Raw genomic sequence first — 19,939 nt, forward strand, 5'->3', positions numbered from 1 at the left:
AGTTATTTAAGATATAAGTGTTAAAAATTTTTATTTTGTGTGTGGAGATGATTGAAAAACGCGTGTTATGTGCTCTTTGAATGATTTTAATTTATTTTTGAGTAACGTAATTAAATCCAGTAATGTATATTAGGTTACTCGCTTCTCATTAACCTTTTAAAAATCGCGCCAGTAATTGGCTTCCGAGCATCATCACTTTCTGCGCGTAAGCATACCTTTCATTCATCTACCTTGGACACAATTTTTATATACATAGGTTCCTATACTGCAATACTTTGATTTTAGTTTTGTTGGTGAGACGTAAGAGCGGGAGTGTTTCGTGACGAAAGAGGAGGCGGATTGCGCGCGCAACCTCAAGGTCATGTTTAGTGAGAGCTGAAGTGTCTTCTCTGGTATAACATAAATCAATTCCTACTTTAGTTTCCCTCAATTATTTTGTGATAAGTGAATTTATATCAAAAATTAAGTTGAATTATTTTCCGTTTTCCTACCGCAGTTAATTATATACCACACTAAATATATTAAAGTAATTCAAATTCGTTATTTTAAAAATTTGAATTATTTCCAGGTATTATTTTCCGCCAATTACGTAATGCGCAGTATGGTCACAGAATAACCAGACGTGACATAGACGTCGATTCTTTTGATGTTGGCAGCATCTCGTTTTATGACCTCGATTTAAAATCCGCCATCATATCGCGAGGATCCGTAGGCGCGATAAACGCACAATGAATGAGAGAGACAACTTAATTTACCACCAATAGCAGCCATACCTTGCTTCCTCGCAATAATATGGCGTCAGATTTGGCGGGATACCGCCAGTGTCACTTCTGGTTATTCTGTGGTATGGTAAGCAACCATACTACAGAATAATAATAAACCTAGACAACCTCTTATATACAAACATTGCCTTGAAGCGGATGTAACTATGTTGTTTTAGAGGGCGTCCAAAATGGCGTCTCGAACTCGAATGGAAAATTTATCAGGGACCTCAAATTTACAAATCAATAAAAATCACCAAATTCAATAAAAATGCACAAAACAACTAAAAGATCGAGCCCTGAAAATAATATTAAGTAGAATATTTTTACCTTAAGTTAAACGGATAGCCGTGTTGATTAAAACGGAACCAGGAACGCCGGAACAAATCACGCCAATAACAATTGACCAGATTAGTTTAGATCTTCTTGTCGATTTGTTCTACGACAAGAAGATCTCCAAAACCAATTAATGAGATTCTTCAATAAAAATCTTCTACAACTATGCGGTTAAGCTTTACTAAAAATTACACCAGTGTACTACACCAAGGATCGATAACGAAAGAGGAAGAGGAAACGCGGTACGGATTAATGATATCCGCATCCCCACCCCTAACGTTAATAGATCTCACAAATATCGATAAATTCACCAACGAAACCCATGTTACATAGAGTTAATTCTACTTTTAGTTAAACAAAAATACACAATCATCTAGCGCTGAATAACAATTAAAACTAAACCAAGTCTTAATATTAATTCTTTTCTATAATTATCTTTCAACTAACATTTCCCGCCGTTCGATATTATTAATTTTTCTACACAAAGATGGCACCTCTGCTGTTAGAAATCTGAAATAGAGATGCGCATTAGCAGAGAGAATTTGATACGCAATATTACGGGAGCGTAAGAAAACCTGGAGCCGCTTCCAGCTCCAGTGAGTAGTAGTATAGATTCGCCGATTCAAGAACCTCCTCCTCGAACCTGCGTTCTAGGAGGAGGTTCTTGAATCGGCAAATTTTTTGGGGGTCAGAGGAGGTTCGATGAGGAGAGGAGGTTCTTGAATCGGCGATTCTTTTGAGGGTCGGAGGAGATTCGATGAAGAGAGGAGGAGGTCAATTAACTTGAGAAGGTTATGTTATTTTGACGAAATTATTAAAAATTTATCTTTATTAAAAATGTATCTTTATTTAGGTTATGTTATTAAAAATTTATCTTTATATGTAACCTGTTTACCTAGATGAAAACAATTACTATGTTTATCCTTCGACGCTTCTCAATGAACTGGTAATGTTTTCGATATATCTCTTAACTTATTGTACACAAAGATATACGGTTTTGGGACATGTAGGTATACAAATAAGTGAGTCATGATCTACCTGCGGGATATTTTTTAAAATTTATTGTGTAAAGGTATACGGAGCTTTAAAATATGCGAGGAGGTTCTTGAATCGGCAAATTTTTTGGGGGGATACGTTCGAGGAGGAGGTCAATTAACTTAATACTAGTAAGTGAGTCATGATCTACCTGCGAGATATTTTTTTAATTTATTATGCAGAGGTATACGGAGTTATAAATATACATGTATACAAACGCACTCGATGCATCCTCCTCCTCCCCAATAAGTTTCAGGAGCGGTGAGGGTTTATAAACGCCTGCGAAATGTGGTATTGACGTAGTTCTTTCATAACAAGTAGAAGTGTACAACATTAAATTGTAAAATGGTCGTGTGTGAGGATTGTGGAAAAAGTTTTACTCGAGTTGACAATTTAAAAAGACATCAACGATTATCTTGTATTGGCAAGAGAATCAAGCTTGACGCACCGCAAATTCCAAAAGCAGTAAAATGTGAGGCTTGCGATGATTATGTAAATAGACAATGTTACTCTGCACATTTACGAAGCAACGCACACAAGCGTAACGCTTTTGTTATAATCGATGACGGAGTGGAGAGAATAGCTGGAGCATTCGGTGACAAAATCGTCAGTTATCGAATAAGTGAAGAAGGTTTTTTTGTGGATTTGGATGAATTTTCTCATAGAATTCGAGAAAAAATACTAAATCTAATACAAAGCGCAATCGATATTCACCGAAATGTAAAATTAAATATGGAATGTTTTGGTTTGTATTTTTTACAATCAAAGGAAGACTGTGAAATAAAATCATTCAATACGAAAAATAAGGTAGTATCATTAGCGTCGGATCTGTATAAAATATATAAGGAATTTATTGATGAAATTTCATCAAAAATGTCAGAATTCCAGGAACGAGATTCAGGTAAGCGTAATGTGACATAATATACCTATATATTAAAAAATAAATGTTTCAATATTTTATTTAGGATGGACTTTAATGCAAATTCTCTATATGGAGTTAAATTTAAACAAATATAATCCTATCAGAGCATCTAATTACATCGATCTACCATCGCAAATAAAAGCAAAGCGTGCTGTGATAAATATACAAAACGCGGATGATGCATGTTTTGCATGGGCTGTAACATCCGCACTACATGAACCGAACGGTTTACCACAGAGGACATCTTCGTATCCGAATTACCTAGACTGCGGCTTAGACTATTCAAATATTGTTTTTCCAGTTAAATTACGAGATATACCTGTATTTGAAAAGCAGAACAAACTATCTATTAATGTATATGGAATAAATGAGTATTTTAAAGACGGTGTTATGAATTATGACATAATTACAATGTATATATGTCGACAAAAAGAAGAAAGACATATAAATTTATTATTGGTTACAAATGATTCCGGGAATAGTCACTATTGTTGGATAAAAAATCTGTCTCGATTACTATCATCGCAAGCATCGCAGAATGGTCATGAAAAGTATATTTGCGACGGATGCTTGGTATTCTTTACGTCAGAAAATAAACTTATCCGTCATCAAAGTGACGATTGCAGCAAGGTAAGGGCAATTTTACCAACAACAAATTTGAAAATAAATAAATATGGAAATGAAGAAAAGGAAAATATACTACAGTTCGAAAATTTTGAACGACAATTAAAAATACCGTTCGTGGTGTATGCAGATTTTGAAGCATTACAGAAACCGATCGCCGATGCGGAAGCAACAGAACTTAACGATGATAATTCATACTCCGTCAAATGTTTCAAACACGAACCTTACGCATTTGCATATTATATAAAATGTTCATATGACGAATCATTGTCGAAGTTTGAAATATATCGCGGATGTAATGCTGCTCAAATTTTCATGAGCAAGTTGGAACATGACGTTCGAATATATACAAAAATTATTTAAGCCATCCAAAAGAAATGCTCCCATTACCACCTATTGATAGATTAATACATGAGATGCAGGATATCTGTCACATTTGTTCGCACAAAATAAAAGAAGGTAATAAAGTGTGCGATCATGATCACCTAACTGGGTTGTATAGAGGACCCGCACATGCTGTATGTAACATCAATTATCAATTACCAAAGTTCATACCGATATTCTTTCATAATCTTTCGAACTACGATTGTCATATGTTTGTGAAAGATATGGCATTAAAAGAAGAAGACGTGGACGTTATAGCACAGAATAAAGAAAAGTATATATCATTTTCGAAAAAAATTATCGTAGGAGAAAACATTGACAGCAAGGGAAAGCTAAGGCGGGTTCATATGAAATTGAGATTTGTGGATTCATTTAGGTTTATGGCTTTATCGCTAGAGAAGTTGGGTTCATTTTTGGAAGACAACCAATGCGTTCAAATCAGAAAATATTTTAGGAACGAAGAACAGTTTCGACTTATACGTCAGAAAGGAGTTTTTCCGTACTCCTTTGTGGATTCATTCGAAAAGCTGAATCTTACCGCTCTGCCAGATCGAAGTAGTTTTTACAATACTTTATGCGACGATAGTATAACCGAAGAAAATTATTGTCGTGCACAAACGGTGTGGAACTTATTTAACTGTCGCACTTTAGGCGAATATAGCGACATTTATTTAACGTCTGACGTTTTACTTTTGGCGGACGTATTTGAGAATTTCCGAACCATCTCGATGAAGTATTACTCTTTAGATCCATGTCATTACTTCACAGCGCCGGGCTTCGGTTGGGATGCATTATTACGAATGACAGGGGTAAAATTAGAATTATTAACGGACATAGACATGTTACACTTCTTTAAAAATGGTATTCGCGGTGGATTAAGTATGTGCACTAAACGCAGTGCGAAGGCTAACAATAAATTAATGATGGAATTTGATGAAACCAAAGACCCATCTTATATTTTGTATCTCGACGCTACGAATTTGTATGGACACGCAATGAGACGAAAATTACCGACGGGGGGATTTCGATGGCTATCAGATGAAGAGATTCAAAAGTTAGATATTTACAATACGGAAGACGATTCCGAAAAGGGTTACGTGTTCGAGGTAGATTTAGAGTATCCGGAAGCAATACATGATGAACACAACGATTTGCCATTTTGTCCAGAACGGATTCAGGTTCAAAAAATGCAAAGTTAATAGCAAATTTGGAAAATAAAACAAAATACATCATTCATTACGTGAATCTAAAGCAGTGTATCAAGTTCGGATTGAAACTAACGAAGATTTACAGAGTATTAGAATTTAAACAATCCAACTGGATGCGGAGCTACATCGATTTGAATTCCGATAAACGTGCGAAAGCTAAGAATGAATTTGAAAAAAATCATTACAAAGCAATGAATAACATCGTATACGGTAAGACAATGGAAAATGTGGAAAAGCGAGTGGATATAAGACTAGTTACCCACTGGGAATGTCGTCATAAGAAACCGGGCGTGGAAGCCCTAATAGCTAAACCAAATTTTAAATCTTCGAAAATATTTTGCGATAATTTGATAGCCGTTCAATTGAACGTCGCGGAAGTTCGTTATTGCAAACCGCTGTATGTGGGTTTCAGTATATTAGAGCTTTCGAAAACCGTAATGTACAGCTTCTTCTACGATTACTTAAAAGTTAAATATGGAAATAACATAACACTTTTATACACCGATACTGATTCCCTAATCCTAGAAATTACTACTCCCAATGTATATGAGGATATAAAAGAAAATATTGAATTTTTTGACACGTCCAATTATCCGTTAGAGAATATACACAATATACCTCGCGGTCGATCTGTGTTGGGAAGAATGAAAGATGAATATCCAAACAGGTGCATAACGTCATTTGTTGGAACAGGAGCTAAGGCGTACTGCATCACCTTGTTGAATGATAATGTAAAAAAGGCTAAAGGAGTAAAGAAATATGTTATAGATAAACATTTAAGCGTGACCGATTATAAACGTGTGGTTGAATGTGGCGGATCGGTTCATAAAAAAATGTACATTTTTAAGTCAGAATTTCATACTATGTATACCGAATTAAAGAATAAAATTGCTCTTTCATCGTGCGATGATAAACGATACATATTACCGAACGGATGTAATACTTTGGCGTGGGGTCATTGGTTGATAAAAAGATTGAATGCGAATAAATGAATTTAATTTAAAAAAAAATGTAAAGAATAATAATAATAATGTATTTGTAATGTTCGATTGTTAATAAAGTCTTGTAAACTTTTAAATAGGTCTTTATACGTTTTAAAGAACGTTAGTTTTTGAGATCCAAGAATTATGAGACGGACCTAATCCTAACCATTTCACAAACACTTGATTTCCTTTTCGCCGTAGCACTTTTTCCACCAAGTAGACGTCAGGATATTTAACTTTTTGTAATTCCTCTCGATAAAAACCACCCATAATTTTTTCATTGGATGCATCTTTGAGCAGATATGTTGTTGGGAAAGTATTACGAACAGAATGTATTGTAAACACTTCGTTAGACCAATTGGGAGTATAGTTTTTGGTGAAGGCGTGTCGATGCTTGCTCACTCTGACGTGATCACCGACATTAAATTTTTTGGTATAAGGATCGACAATTTTTATGTAATTATATACAGTTTTTAACAGTGTCGATGCGTTTCTGTTATTTACCTCGCTAGGTTTCATTCCTATCGTCCTGTGAACTTGGTTGTTATAATCCAGAATTAATTTGGGAAGCAATTCCAACCAACGATAGTTACCTTGCATACTAAATTCTTTCCACATTTTTTCTTTTATTGTTCTATTAAACCGTTCAACAATAGAACTCTTTAAATTGGAAAATGAACTGTAGTGATTGATGTGATATCGTGACATGAGCTTTTTAAAATCCTCATTGTAAAATTCTTTTCCGTTATCCGTTTGCAGATTCTTCGGTATGTTTTTTCGCTTTTCCGATAGAATTGTTTCCATAGCTCGCGTAACTTCTTTGCCAGTTTTGTTTTTTAGTGGTACAGCCCAGCCATACTTTGAGAAAGCATTAATAACTGTTAGAATATATTTAAAATTACCATTTGCTTTTGAATAAGGTATCATCTCCACTAAATCAGCTTGAAATAAGTCCGTTAAACCTTTTATAATAACACGTCTGCGTTTATACTTTTTCCTCGCGGACGCGTGCAACTCGTTTACGACGGACCTTTTAATATCGCTCATTTTCTGGATATTTCAATGAGCAGTTCTACCATAAATGGTTTCTTGAGTAAAGTGGTCTTCGTTGTGGGTTTGCAAACTATTTTATCTCCAAAGAAGAGAACATTTAACTTTTTATTTGGATCGAAGATACTCCCGTTAATAATCATTTCAACGTCTCCTTCAAATCGGTATTTCACTATTTCACCAATATATAAAAAGTTTATATATTTACTTACGTAACCTAAATTTTGAATAATGTAATAATTATCCGTTGTATCCGTAGTTCCATCTCCGCTAAACGTAAGTATAGTTGGTTGTTTGAAATATCGTTGTAAGTTTTCACGTTTATTAAAATGAGCAGCAATGTTGTGTCCGTGTACGTGTTTACCAAACTTATCGATCGTCATACTAGACGAATGTTTTCCGAACTTGCTTAAACTCATCTGCTCTAGTTCACAAACGTCGGTGTTTTAAAACAAAAAATGTGAGAGTCGTATATTTATGATAATATTTTAACGTATAATCTCGGCCTCTGTTAGCTCCGATATTATTGATGATATTTCATTGACATGTGCAGAATGACCTGCAGTTTGCGAGGCCATCAACAAACGCAGTCTGTCGACAAGTTCGTTGGGATCGTCCCAATACTCGTATTCGATAAGAGCCCCAGGAACGACTTGTTTTTGTAATGCACCACCGACTTTTTTCTTCGGATTCGGCCAGTATTTAGCCCAATGCACCTTGGGTTTGTTACCTTCAACGATAGGCTTGATAATATTCTGAAATTTCCCACTGTCGTCCTCAGTAGTCATACCTGCCTCTGGAATGTAATTAATGTACGGAGCATTTGAACGTAGTAAGATATCTTTGTAGTTGCGCATGTCCTGAATTGTAAATTTGCCCGGTTCGTTTTTAAATAGTAAATCATATAAACCAACGGTTCCCGTATATTTGAAGTTTCCAACGTGAATATCCTGATCCTCAAAGTGAACAGGACTGACTCCAATGTAGAAACCTTCGGGAGTTTCGCGAACACCGTATAAACGATCATAATCATCTTTTAAATCAGTTGTTAAACCAACAATATACGTTCTGGGCAAAGGATGAAACTGACTCAAAGCGGCTTGTACCTCTGGAGACTCCAATCTTTCTTCTATTTCATCTTTAAGTCGTTCTATTCGATTATGTGCGTCCGAAATAAGAGCTCCGGTATCCTCGCTAGAATCGAGGAGTTCTTCTTCTTCGCCCGGCGGAACTTCATATACTTCTTCTTCTGCATGAGCTAATGGACCAAGAGGAGAAGACGTGGGAGAAGATACCAACCTTTTTTCAGGAGTCGATGTAGCAAATTTTCGTCGTTGTTCTTTTAATGGAACTTTCGGTTTTCGAATAAAATATTCGGTCTCGGTTTTAGCTGGTACGTCAGAAATATCCGGCGAGTAGCGTTGTATCTTAGATATCAATTTTTCTTCTTTTGGAGATAAACTTCGTTTTGGAATGGATAGTAAAGGCGCAGTGTCAAGTTTTGCGACAATATCCTGTAAGGGCCTTGCGATGGGTGCATATGCGGTTTCCGACCGAATCCTTGACTCCTCTAAGTCTTCGCTCTAAGTTACATCGCTTGATGAAAAATACAGTTGCACGTTAAAATCTAACTGCAGAGGGTGCTTGTCAACAAAGTGCTGAATGATAGGATATGAATGATAAAACGTTCGAAAAAATAAAGTTATGCTTACCAATAAAAGTTAACTTGAAAAAATAGAAGGAGCTATAGGAATGAAAAACACAAGATTAAAAACAATATATGTCAAGAAAGGAGACTATACTTACCAGAAAAAAGTTGCTGAAATTACGATGTTAAAAACTGATCGGTCTAATCGAACTGATCAGCAGTAAGCTCCTGTAGGAATTGGGAAAAAAATATCAATTTAACATAACAAACAAATAAACAAGTTGTACTCACAAAAACAAAGTAGAACGAGCTGTCATGATGAAATAAAGCAAGAATATATTATATAAACATGGAAGTAGAAAAGGTTACTTACCAAATAAAACACAGCAAAAAAAGAGAAAGCTGAATGAGCAAGGATGTCTAGGAGTGGAAAAAACAATTTTAAATATTATATAAACATGCAAAACAAATATAGTTTTACTCACCAAAAAAGAGAAAGTTGTAGAAAGAGCTGTAGTGATGGAGAGAAAATGAACGTTATATAAACATGATAATAAAGAAGGTTGTACTTACCAAAAAACTGAAGAACACAAACACTTAAGTGACTTTCAAAGGCTGGGAGGTGCCTTCTTATAGTAGAGTAATGAAGGGGGGCGTGGGGTGGGGCGTGACAAGGGGGAGGAGTGGGGAATGGGCGGAGTTAGAGTGGGGGTACTTTTTTTCTGGCTCTACTTTCCTGGCAACCGGGGGGGGGGGGGGAATTTTAGATTTCCCCCACTCCCATCCCCACTCTTCCATCTCCACTTTGGGAGGAGCCTGAGGAGGAGCATGGGAGGAGCATAGGAGGAGCTTCAATAAACAATCCTTTTCCCTTTTTCTTTTTTTTTTCTTTTTTTTTTTTCTTTTTTTTTTTTCTTTTTTTTTTTTCTTTTTTTTTTCTTTTTTTTTCTTCCTTTTTTCCCCTTTCTTTCTTCCTTTTTTTTCTTCCAATTTAATACTTTTTCAATGTACAACCCAAATCATACCAACCCAACCCAATGTATACATACCATGTATTCATTTAGATTAACTATTTTTTCTTTTAAATTAAAACAACTTTTTACACTTTTTACAATCTTTTATTATTATTGTTAATTTACAATCTATAACTGACAATGTTTATATACTAAACCATACATAAAGAACAATCCTTTCTTGCCGATGGTGGACCATCAATATGCGTTTCCCAATGAGGCAAATTATAATGTTCAAAACAGGGCAGCTTGCTTTGTAATCGCTCATCGTTTCTATACTTCAACGGTAATTTAAACCAAACCGCCGCCAAATCTAATGGCTTTACTTTATTGATATAATAATCGATTGGTAAATAACATAATTCGTAGTTTTTAATATTCGCAAAAGATAAATCAGATTCGTATCTTTCCATAATATCCCACACTTTATTAATTATAAAAGTTGAAAGTCCCAATCTGGTAACTAACCGCCAAAGACGTTCCATCTTGAACTGCTCTACCGCTACTACCCGTCTGCCTTCCTCAATTCGTTTACATATAGTTATAGATGTCTGAATACGTATGAAAATAAATAAAAAACATTCGATAAGGAGCACATACTTGGTCTCTTTTTATGATAGGGACACATCGGCGCACCAACCTCCAATTTGCATTCATTTTCCGGCAATTCTTTTACCGGTATTGTTAAAATTCTTCTTAAAAATGTAGCTTTCTCACGTCCTTTTACGTACGCTACTTTTGTCGAACGACACAAATAATAAACGATCTCATCGAAACGAGACGCAGGAACAAACCCGTCGTTCCAATCAATACAATGATGATGACTCATTAACCAATTCGCCGTATTGCGAAATTTGGTAGATAGTGAAGAAAAGCTTCGACTAGGTTGAAACACGTAATGACTTATACAATGATTACTGTCGTAAGAAGCCAGTTCCTTTGGGATAAATTCTTCATCGTTTATCGTGAAACCTTGAATGTCCAAAATAATAAAATCCCTTTGAAAAACCATAATATCCATAATATACCACTATATGCAAACGTTTCCTTCGATGTTTAGAGATACACTAAATGACGTTGCTTCAACAGTACCACTATATTAATTGCTTAACCATTTTCGTAAGAGGCGAATACACAAATGCTCTGTCATGCAGAATTAATGCGTAAGCTGTCGTACCTTCCGGAATTGGATTTTTCGTTGAATACTCGATTTTTATTTCTACTCCGCTTTTATGTATTGCTTCCTGTTGATACGTGCAATCGATTCCAATTAACGGCGCGTAAGTTTTAAATTCTTCCGGTGAAAACAAAGGTTCGCTTTCTTGATAGTAGTATGCTTGCTGAAATCTTGAATACATATCATACAAAATCGCATAGTGATTGTTATCAAAATCCACATTCAAATTATCGTACGGAAAACGTTCTCCATTCAAGAAAACCGTTACGTTCGTTAAGTTTATATTATCAAATAATGCCATGTTTCCTTTAAATATACCCTTTCGATTTGTTTGAAATCCGATGATTATAAATCTAGGCGTTTCCAATTGTGGAGCAGTTTTGACGGCCCAAGATTGCTTCGTAGTTTGAGGTAATTGAGGGTACTCGTGTATTTCCCACGATCGAAAAGGAACGTGAATGTCTACGTTTCTTTCTGATAGTTTTGTTAATGCCAACTGTTCGCGTAATCCCACCGCCACGTGAGGAACTCTCCATATAATTTTATTAATGATCAATTTCAATTTTTCATCGTTCGGAGCGGCTGCTGGTTGAAAGATGACGTCCGTATCATCGTGTCCGCGAATTAGCACAAGTTCCTGTCGAACGTTCATCATGATCTTTCTGAAATCTTCTGCGAATCCTAGCAACGTTTTTAGCGGAACGCTAAGACCGAAATTTCCATTTTTATCTAAAGCCTTTGAAACACCCGCTATATCATCTTTCCAAGGTTTTATGTGCCAACCGGCGTTCTCTAATTTCACCACCTCGTTCTGCGTAGATGAGAAATAACCCTTCATGCATGAGCTTATACCGACGTTCCGCACACCATCAACATGTACTCCGTTAATAAGATATCGAATATCGCTAAACATAAATGCAACGGGATTGTTAACCAATTGCCCCGTTGCGCTGGCATCTTTTGTTATACTTCCGTCCGCGGCTAACTTACGAACGCTACCCTCGACGTATAGATAACTCTCGCTCGGTAAAGTATAATTATCTATTTCCGGAATTGAAATTCTAATTTCGTCATTGTTATCGAACGTGGTCGATCCAAACGGTTGATGCGAATGGAATTCATAACTTACGATAGAGTGATCTGTTTTTATCTTATCCGTTACTTTTAAAATGTCCATTACTTTAACACTTCGTATCCTAACTGAACTAAATACCTTCGATTGACTGGTGATAATCGATGAATGGATCGTCTTCTACTGCCGCTACGTTGACTGATGACGCGCGCTTTATAGTTTTCTCCATTAAACAATTTTCTCGCTCTGTCTCTTCTTGACCACCGCATTCTTTTGTTTTGATATAACACTGTCATAACGTTAGTCAAATTTAAATAATTCAATTTATCGATCTCAGGTGAACTCTCACTGTTATTTCTTCTTCTCTGAAGTCTACCAAGTTTCCGTCCTGATCAAGTATACGTACTGTTAAGCTACTAATCACGTTCGTTAAAACCGGTAAATAAATAGGTAGTTGTGGTGATTCGATTATTTTAAAACCTGCCGGAACGTTTGGGAAAAAATGATATAAAACGTGCACGGGAACTCCGTTATTATACGATCCCGTCACTAAATTACAATAAATTTGTAAGGCGTTCGTTTTATTTATGTTTACTACGAAATCGGATTCCACTTCCGTATCTCTAGGTAATATTTGAGGCTTGAAGCCAAGTAACGGCCCTATAGAATTATCGCATGCAAAATTAATTCGACGGGTACTTTTTATTAAAGAATGTTGTGTGTTATTATTCCCCTTAATCCTTATTACGACACTTTTAGCGTGTCTTTTGTCTAGCTGTTCATTCACGAACTCGGCAATATCATCAATATCGTACGTTCCAACAGGTACTATTATATTGTTTTTAAAATGTCCTGTCTTATCTTCGTATTGGATTACGTTGTTGTTTTTATTAACGTTTGCTAAACTATTAAACGTTTCGAAATTCAAAAGAGCCAACTCGTAACTACCAAATTCGTTCAAATAGATCGGAGGATTAAAATTACAAGTCAATTCAGATGACTTTCCAGTCAACGTAAATGTATATGTCGTGTGTATTGCTTCTTTCTCCATTACTTCTGAACGTCTAAACGTCTCTAGACTCTAATAGATCCTTTTATTACTTAGAAACTTCAGACACAACTGTCCGCAATTTTGATCTATTTCTCTTTGATATCGACAGTAATTATACTTTACTTGACCACCCCTACCGTCTGACAGCAAATATTGTTCAATTTCTAATGGCGGTCTTAAATCACCGTAACTGTCGAAATAGTATATGTCCTTGTCGTCTTTCTTATAGGCGACCCAATGAGTCCCTCGTCCTTTCAAGTTATCCAAGTTAACAATACCTCTTTCCTTCTTTTTAATCTTACTCGGGAGATTGTCTCTCATAAATATACCCCGAAAATGTGGAATTTTTAGTACTTTCGCAAACTTTTCCAACTCGACGTTAGTTAACGCACGACGAGGTATTCGAACTAGTTTTTTGAACTAGTGGTTATACCGCAACCTTTCTTATAGGGCTTATTGAAGTAACCTGTGCCGCCAACATTATTCCCCTTTCCTTCAATAAACAAACCGCAACCTTTCTTATATGGTTTTATATAAAATCCGCTACCTACGGCCTTTGCTTCCATAGCCTTGTTATGTCTTCGTTCTTCATCTAATTGCTCTCTAGCTGTTTTCGCGTTGTTTATAGTTCTTGCAATAGCGGCAGCACCACCGCCGATACTACCTAGGGCACCTAAAGCTGCGAACAGGGGAATTAAAGGTAAAAATCCTCCCGTTTTCGGAATTCGAATAACTCGACCTCTAGGTTCGGAAATTCTTTTTCTTATCTTTTTCAAAGCTCCGTACGCCGCTTTAACGTTTGTCAACAAATTCTTAGCACCTGATCTCGATATTGCGTTGCGAGCGAATCGAAGTGCATCTACAAAAGATATAGCTCCACCACGCTTTACACGCGTTCGGACTTTTTTTAAAGGTCGTCGACCCGTACGATTTCTTTTTCTACCTACGCCCATACCGACCGCTACTTTTGCTTTCATTAAGGCGGCAACTGCGGACGATGCCACTTTTTCTCCAAGAGTAGACTCTTTATTTCGTATTCGTTCTTTCGCTGCTTTATATAATGCTCTGTCTGCGTCGTGTCTAAATTTTAAATTTGAACTGACCGTATATGCTATATCGTGTTTCTTACACGCTTCGTCTAATGGATTCATGCCTCGATCTCCTCTCGATAATCTCTTTTCCAACTTGGTACCCGGTCCACAAAAATTATATCCTGGCAAATGAAGTTCTATCGGAAGTTTATCTATCAACTTGTTAAAAAATCCTCGACCAATTCGTTTGCCTGTCAAACGATAACTGTTACGATTAGGTTCTAACAAATTCATTTTATAATTTCACTCCTTCTTCCTTTTCTTCACAGTGAAAAACTAGAAATGAAGCTCTGCTGTTGTGCTTTAAGCTTTTATTCCTTTTAAATATTTTACAAAAACAGTTTTGCTCTTAATTTATACTTAAATCTATTAATATTATTATTATTATTATTATTATTCGGCTACACTTAAATCTACTAATACCTATCCTAAAAATTAATCGTTACTCAGTTAAAAACATTTCGATTACTCTACAATGCTAAAACGTTCTTGATATATATTTAATCTATAATCTACATCTAAATATTTTTCTAATAACTTATTTACGTTTCTTATCCTAGTCTTAAATCTAATTCTATCCAACATCTTTTCTTCCCAGTCACTTATCCTTGATTGTCTGTAAGCAAACGTCCAAGTGTGCATTCGGTACACTCTATTTTTCGATTCGCAAAACGTCACTTTTTTTTCCATTTTATTCACTTCACATCTTCATTAATGCGTGCAAATCTAAATCCAGTAATATCTTATCCATACCGTATACGAGCAGTTCTTTAGTTACGCACAAATGTTCACTTGGTGCACCGTTTGAAGCAACCAATATATTCGATTTTATATCACCTTGCATTGTTGATACCACATCGATCACGCTATCGTAATAATTTTTATATTCCATACACTTTAATACTTCTACCCTACTCGAAACTAAATCGCTAAGTTTCCACAATTCGTGTAACGAGTCGTACGCCAGGTAAAATATTTCTGACCCCCTTTCCATTTTCAACACTTTTCGTACATTTTCTATCCATTGGCTGCTGCAGGTCACGCCGCTTACAACGAAATGTGGTGGTGTCGATAAATCACCAACAAAACTATTCATAATCAATTGTCTGCTATTAATCACATTTTTCCATTCGTCTTCGGTAAAAGTTATGCATTGTCCTTTTCCCATTAATCTTATAACCGGATCAAAATGTAGATTGGCAGACATGCCAACCGATATCCATTTCGTTCGACTTTTATTTAAATAATATGTACTCTCGGAGAATAATGGCGCTTGATTACCTTTTTGGAGATTATTTTTCACTGCTTCATTTAATACTACGTTACTTGTGAAAGGTAACTTTCCACAATTTTCTACATAATGTTGTTGATTGCTAGGAAATACGTACTCCGCTAAGTCGGAAGCCAACAAATTAATTCCATCGAATACCACATCCTTTTTTCTTTGATTATCACTTACTAGCGACACATTTGTTGCAGTTGTCTCATTACAATTACCCTCCATTTTGATGTTTCGGGCAGGTTTTTTATTTTCACCCTTTTCAAATGAATTTACAGCAGCTCTCTTAGTTGGACATTTGGGGTTCGGTCTGGTTGCCACTAAACATCAATATTATTGTTTACATTAGTACATTATCTACTTGTATTACATTTGAATTACTTACTCGTTACGTTAAAAATCCTCTGTACTAAATGCACCAAAAATCTACACGATATTTTTAATATGTACTAAATACACAAAAACCTTACTCTGAAGCACAACACTCTGCGGTACAACTTCGACCAACGTTTGTATTTATAGCAATACATAAGGTTGCTGGTGGGGGGAGTAATATTTCACATCATTACCGAATATATCTATTATACATGTTCTAACATGTCATTATATCGTGAGACGTCAGACAAAACGCATGACAAATTTATTAAGAAGCTCTTAAAAAATATCTCGCAGGTGGATCATGACTCATCTACTACTAACAAGTTAGTTGACCTCCTCCTCAAACCTGTCCTCCCAAAAAATTTGCCGATTCAAGAACCTCCTCGCATATTCTTAAATACCTGTACACCTTTACATAATAAAATAAAAAATATCTCGCAGGTAAGTTATGACTCACTTGTTTGTATACCTACATGTCTCAAAACCGTATACCTTTGTGTATAATAATAAATTAAGAGATATATCGAAAACATTAACAGTTCATTGAGAAGCGTCGAAGGATAAACATAGTAATTGTTTTCATCTAGGTAAACAGGTTACATATAAAGATAAATTTTTAATAACATAACCTAAATAAAGATACATTTTTAATAAAGATAAATTTTTAATAATTTCGTCAAAATAACATAACCTTCTCAAGTTAATTGACCTCCTCCTCTCTTCATCGAATCTCCTCCGACCCTCAAAAGAATCTCCTCCGACCCTCAAAAGAATCGCCGATTCAAGAACCTCCTCTCCTCATCGAACCTCCTCTGACCCCCAAAAAATTTGCCGATTCAAGAACCTCCTCCTAGAACGCAGGTTCGAGGAGGAGGTTCTTGAATCGGCGAATCTATACTACTCCAGTGAGCTCCCAGCATTGAGGTCTTATATATAATCTAGAGTGCGTATGCTATTGTCCCCACCACGCCAAAAATGAAGCCCAAAAGGTCGCCATGTTGGATGTACCAATTTAGCGGGAAATTCGAAATTCTTATATATACTTATGCAAGAATTTACATTATTATAAACTGGAAAGACAGAAAATAATAATCAAAATAAAACACATTAATTTTTTATTGATAAATAATTATTAATTAGATAATATTTTAACAGAACTTAATAATTTTTAACATAAACTAAGAAGAAAATATTACCTTTTGTTTATAGATAATTGTTAGTTTATTTTAAAAGAACTGAACATTCCTTAATAATAAATTTTACTTGAACTTCAAATCAAGTAACCAGAAACATTTTATGGACTGTTGTAAATAATCTTCCAACCTACCAAATTACAAAAATATATGTGAAACAAGAAGAATTCGAAAACCTACAACAAAAATAAAACTTTAATAAGAATAACAACATAAAAAATTAAAAAATATTAAAAAATATTACTCATAAGCCTTAGATGACAAAAAATTAAGCGTTAATGCAAATGTCCTTAAATCCGCATCAAACTTTTTTTTAATAGTATAATCATTCTTTTTTTTGCAAGGCACATCTAGAAAGAAGACTATCTAAAACATCTACAAAATATGAAATTATACAAGAATATTTTAATAGAAAAATAGAACAAGTCACCTGAAAAGGAATGTTCTAAAATATTTTCTGCTATTGCCGAAATTTTACCACTTTGTTTCAAGTTATTTAATAGTGCTTTGCCATTACAGATTTTCTTTTTCTGATGCCTCAAATTTTGCTGAAGCAAATGAATTTTTTTCTTGTAAAAAACCATTTTTTTTCTTAACATCTGTACTTCTTTATATAATTTTTCATCATTAATGCAGTAGGTATGGTCTAAAACGACTCTTCGCCTTTTTTCTGAAACCTAAATCGTGCACTTGTGACTATGTAGTTGTTGTGTGTAGATCTAAATAACTTTCTTACATCAGGTTCGTTATCGAATGACAGCTTAAGATTCCGCTTTAATCGGAATCTGTTACTTTTAACCCTAGAAGTTTTAGGTGTATGCCAATTGCCCTATATGATAACAAGTTATTGAAGATGTGTGAAACATATTAGATTATGCTCAACATGCTGCAGAGTATACTTACACAAATGTACACATATTCACATAAATACAGGTTAAAAATAATTGATCTACTTACGTTCAAGCGAAAGCATTGCTAAGTACTTATTTAACTACCTACCTAATGTATATTAATCACATTAAAATACCTACACACTTTATTGTCAAGTGTTCTTGATTATAAATTAAAATTTATTCTTTTTTGAAGTAAACTAAAATAAATTCTTAAAATAAATAACATAAAATATATTCTTGTTGGATTAGATTTCAAGGTGTATTCAAACAATTCTTCACTAACCTGTATTTTTGTCGGTACACAACCTAATTTTACTCGAACATTAGGCCCCGATTTGTCCAAACTCTCATTATTAAAATGATCACTACAAATAAAAATAGTCTTTACAGTGCGCTTTACATTCCCTTCCAAAACTTCTATCCACTTTCTCTTCAAAATCGCATAGTCTGGAATTCTAAATAAATAAAAACAGAATTATTTACAAGATTATTTACATTCCGAAAGTAGCAACTTACTGGTGAAACGTAATATTTTTGTTTTTATACGAATTTTTACAAGTGATAACACTACATGTTCGTCCCATGTTTACTAAAATTTGTCCTAAAAAACACAATAACACAAACCAAACACAACACTGGAAAATAACGACGTATCCAAATACGAAACCGTATACGAAACTACGAAAGTGACGTTTATGAGAATTTTGAGGTTATAATTCTAGGGACAAGAGAGATTTGAAACTATAGCTAAGTTCAGGTCGGTACATCCAACATGTCCGACTTTCTGATTACCCCCACCACCACCACATACGCACTCTAGATTATATATAAGACCTCAATGGCTCCCAGTTATTGTGAATATCATCTTTAACATCAAACGCTGTCATGTGAATCAAACCATGTCTGGAGATGAATTGAACTTTTATTATTTTCAAAACCTGTTTTATACAATAAACTTAAACTTACATTTAAATATAACATCTGCCTTTCTTTATTTTACTTTTCGTACTGTAAACTAACTATCTTGAAACTAACTATTTAAACTAATTTTAAAAGAAAACTTTATTAAATGATAATAAAATAAAAACTAGAAACTATTCCGCAGTATATCTATTCGGCGGTCGAATAGTTCTGCCAAAACTTGAAGTTTTTTGATTATCTACAACTACGGCTTTGAACGTATCATTAATAGTATTTTCACATGTATTATCGTATACAAATTTATTAGTTCGTAAATTATTAAATTGGTAATCTATCTAATTTTTGAGCTTTTATCGGGTTTCAAATAAATCATATTGCGAATAATACATCGTCCATCTTCCTTTTTTATTTTATAGAATATGGCCCAATTCTCTTAATTATTATGCCAGGATGCCAGATATCTTTGGGTTTAAATTGATATCTTATCAAACTACCTGTCTTAAAATGATTACGCAACTTTACACCTTTTTAATCATAATAACGTTTAGTTTTGTTTTGATGATTTAAAAAAATTGATTTAAATTAGTAGTATAGATTCGCCGATTCAAGAACCTCCTCCTCAAACCTGCGTTCTAGGAGGAGGTTCTTGAATCGGCAAATTTTTTGGGGGTCAGAGGAGGTTCGATGAGGAGAGGAGGTTCTTGAATCGGCGATTCTTTTGAGGGTCGGAGGAGATTCGATGAAGAGAGGAGGAGGTCAATTACCTTGAGAAGGTCATGTTATTTTGACGAAATTATTAAAACTTTATCTTTATTAAAAATGTATCTTTATTTAGGTTATGTTATTAAAAATTTATCTTTATATGTAACCTGTTTACCTAGATGAAAACAATTACTATGTTTATCCTTCGACGCTTCTCA

General features: G+C 34.8%; 2 protein-coding genes and 2 long non-coding RNA genes across 5 annotated transcripts; 1 reads left to right on the forward strand and 3 right to left on the reverse strand.

Annotated features, from left to right (window-relative positions):
- The first annotated feature begins 2,477 nt into the window (after positions 1-2,477).
- On the forward strand, positions 2,478-5,261 carry LOC139431225 (uncharacterized). Its single transcript, XM_071198863.1, has 3 exons — positions 2,478-3,033; positions 3,098-4,001; positions 4,043-5,261. Exons 1-3 carry the CDS (start codon positions 2,478-2,480, stop codon positions 5,259-5,261), a joined length of 2,679 nt encoding a protein of 892 aa, XP_071054964.1.
- Positions 5,262-8,895: 3,634 nt separating this feature from the next.
- On the reverse strand, positions 8,896-9,701 carry LOC139431084 (uncharacterized). Its single transcript, XR_011641378.1, has 3 exons — positions 9,110-9,701; positions 9,016-9,047; positions 8,896-8,961 (listed from the first exon to the last, which is right to left on the reverse strand). It is a non-coding gene; the product is annotated as an uncharacterized lncRNA (long non-coding RNA).
- Positions 9,702-14,761: 5,060 nt separating this feature from the next.
- On the reverse strand, positions 14,762-16,747 carry LOC139431037 (uncharacterized). The gene is made up of 2 exons (XM_071198604.1): positions 16,020-16,747; positions 14,762-15,954 (listed from the first exon to the last, which is right to left on the reverse strand). Coding segments are annotated over exons 1-2 (900 nt in total). The 5' UTR covers positions 16,021-16,747; the 3' UTR covers positions 14,762-15,055.
- Positions 16,748-17,287: 540 nt separating this feature from the next.
- LOC111419515 (uncharacterized) lies at positions 17,288-18,932 on the reverse strand. 2 transcript variants are annotated; one of them, XR_011641374.1, is made up of 6 exons: positions 18,615-18,932; positions 18,382-18,553; positions 17,942-18,307; positions 17,636-17,882; positions 17,450-17,580; positions 17,288-17,381 (listed from the first exon to the last, which is right to left on the reverse strand). It is a non-coding gene; the product is annotated as an uncharacterized lncRNA (long non-coding RNA). The 2 variants fall into 2 exon arrangements; XR_011641373.1 differs by having other exon boundaries at positions 17,942-18,295; positions 18,615-18,931.
- Positions 18,933-19,939: the final 1,007 nt, after the last annotated feature.

Source organism: Onthophagus taurus, chromosome 8 (genome assembly GCF_036711975.1).
Source record: "Onthophagus taurus isolate NC chromosome 8, IU_Otau_3.0, whole genome shotgun sequence".
Classification (NCBI taxonomy): Eukaryota; Metazoa; Arthropoda; class Insecta; order Coleoptera; family Scarabaeidae; genus Onthophagus; species Onthophagus taurus.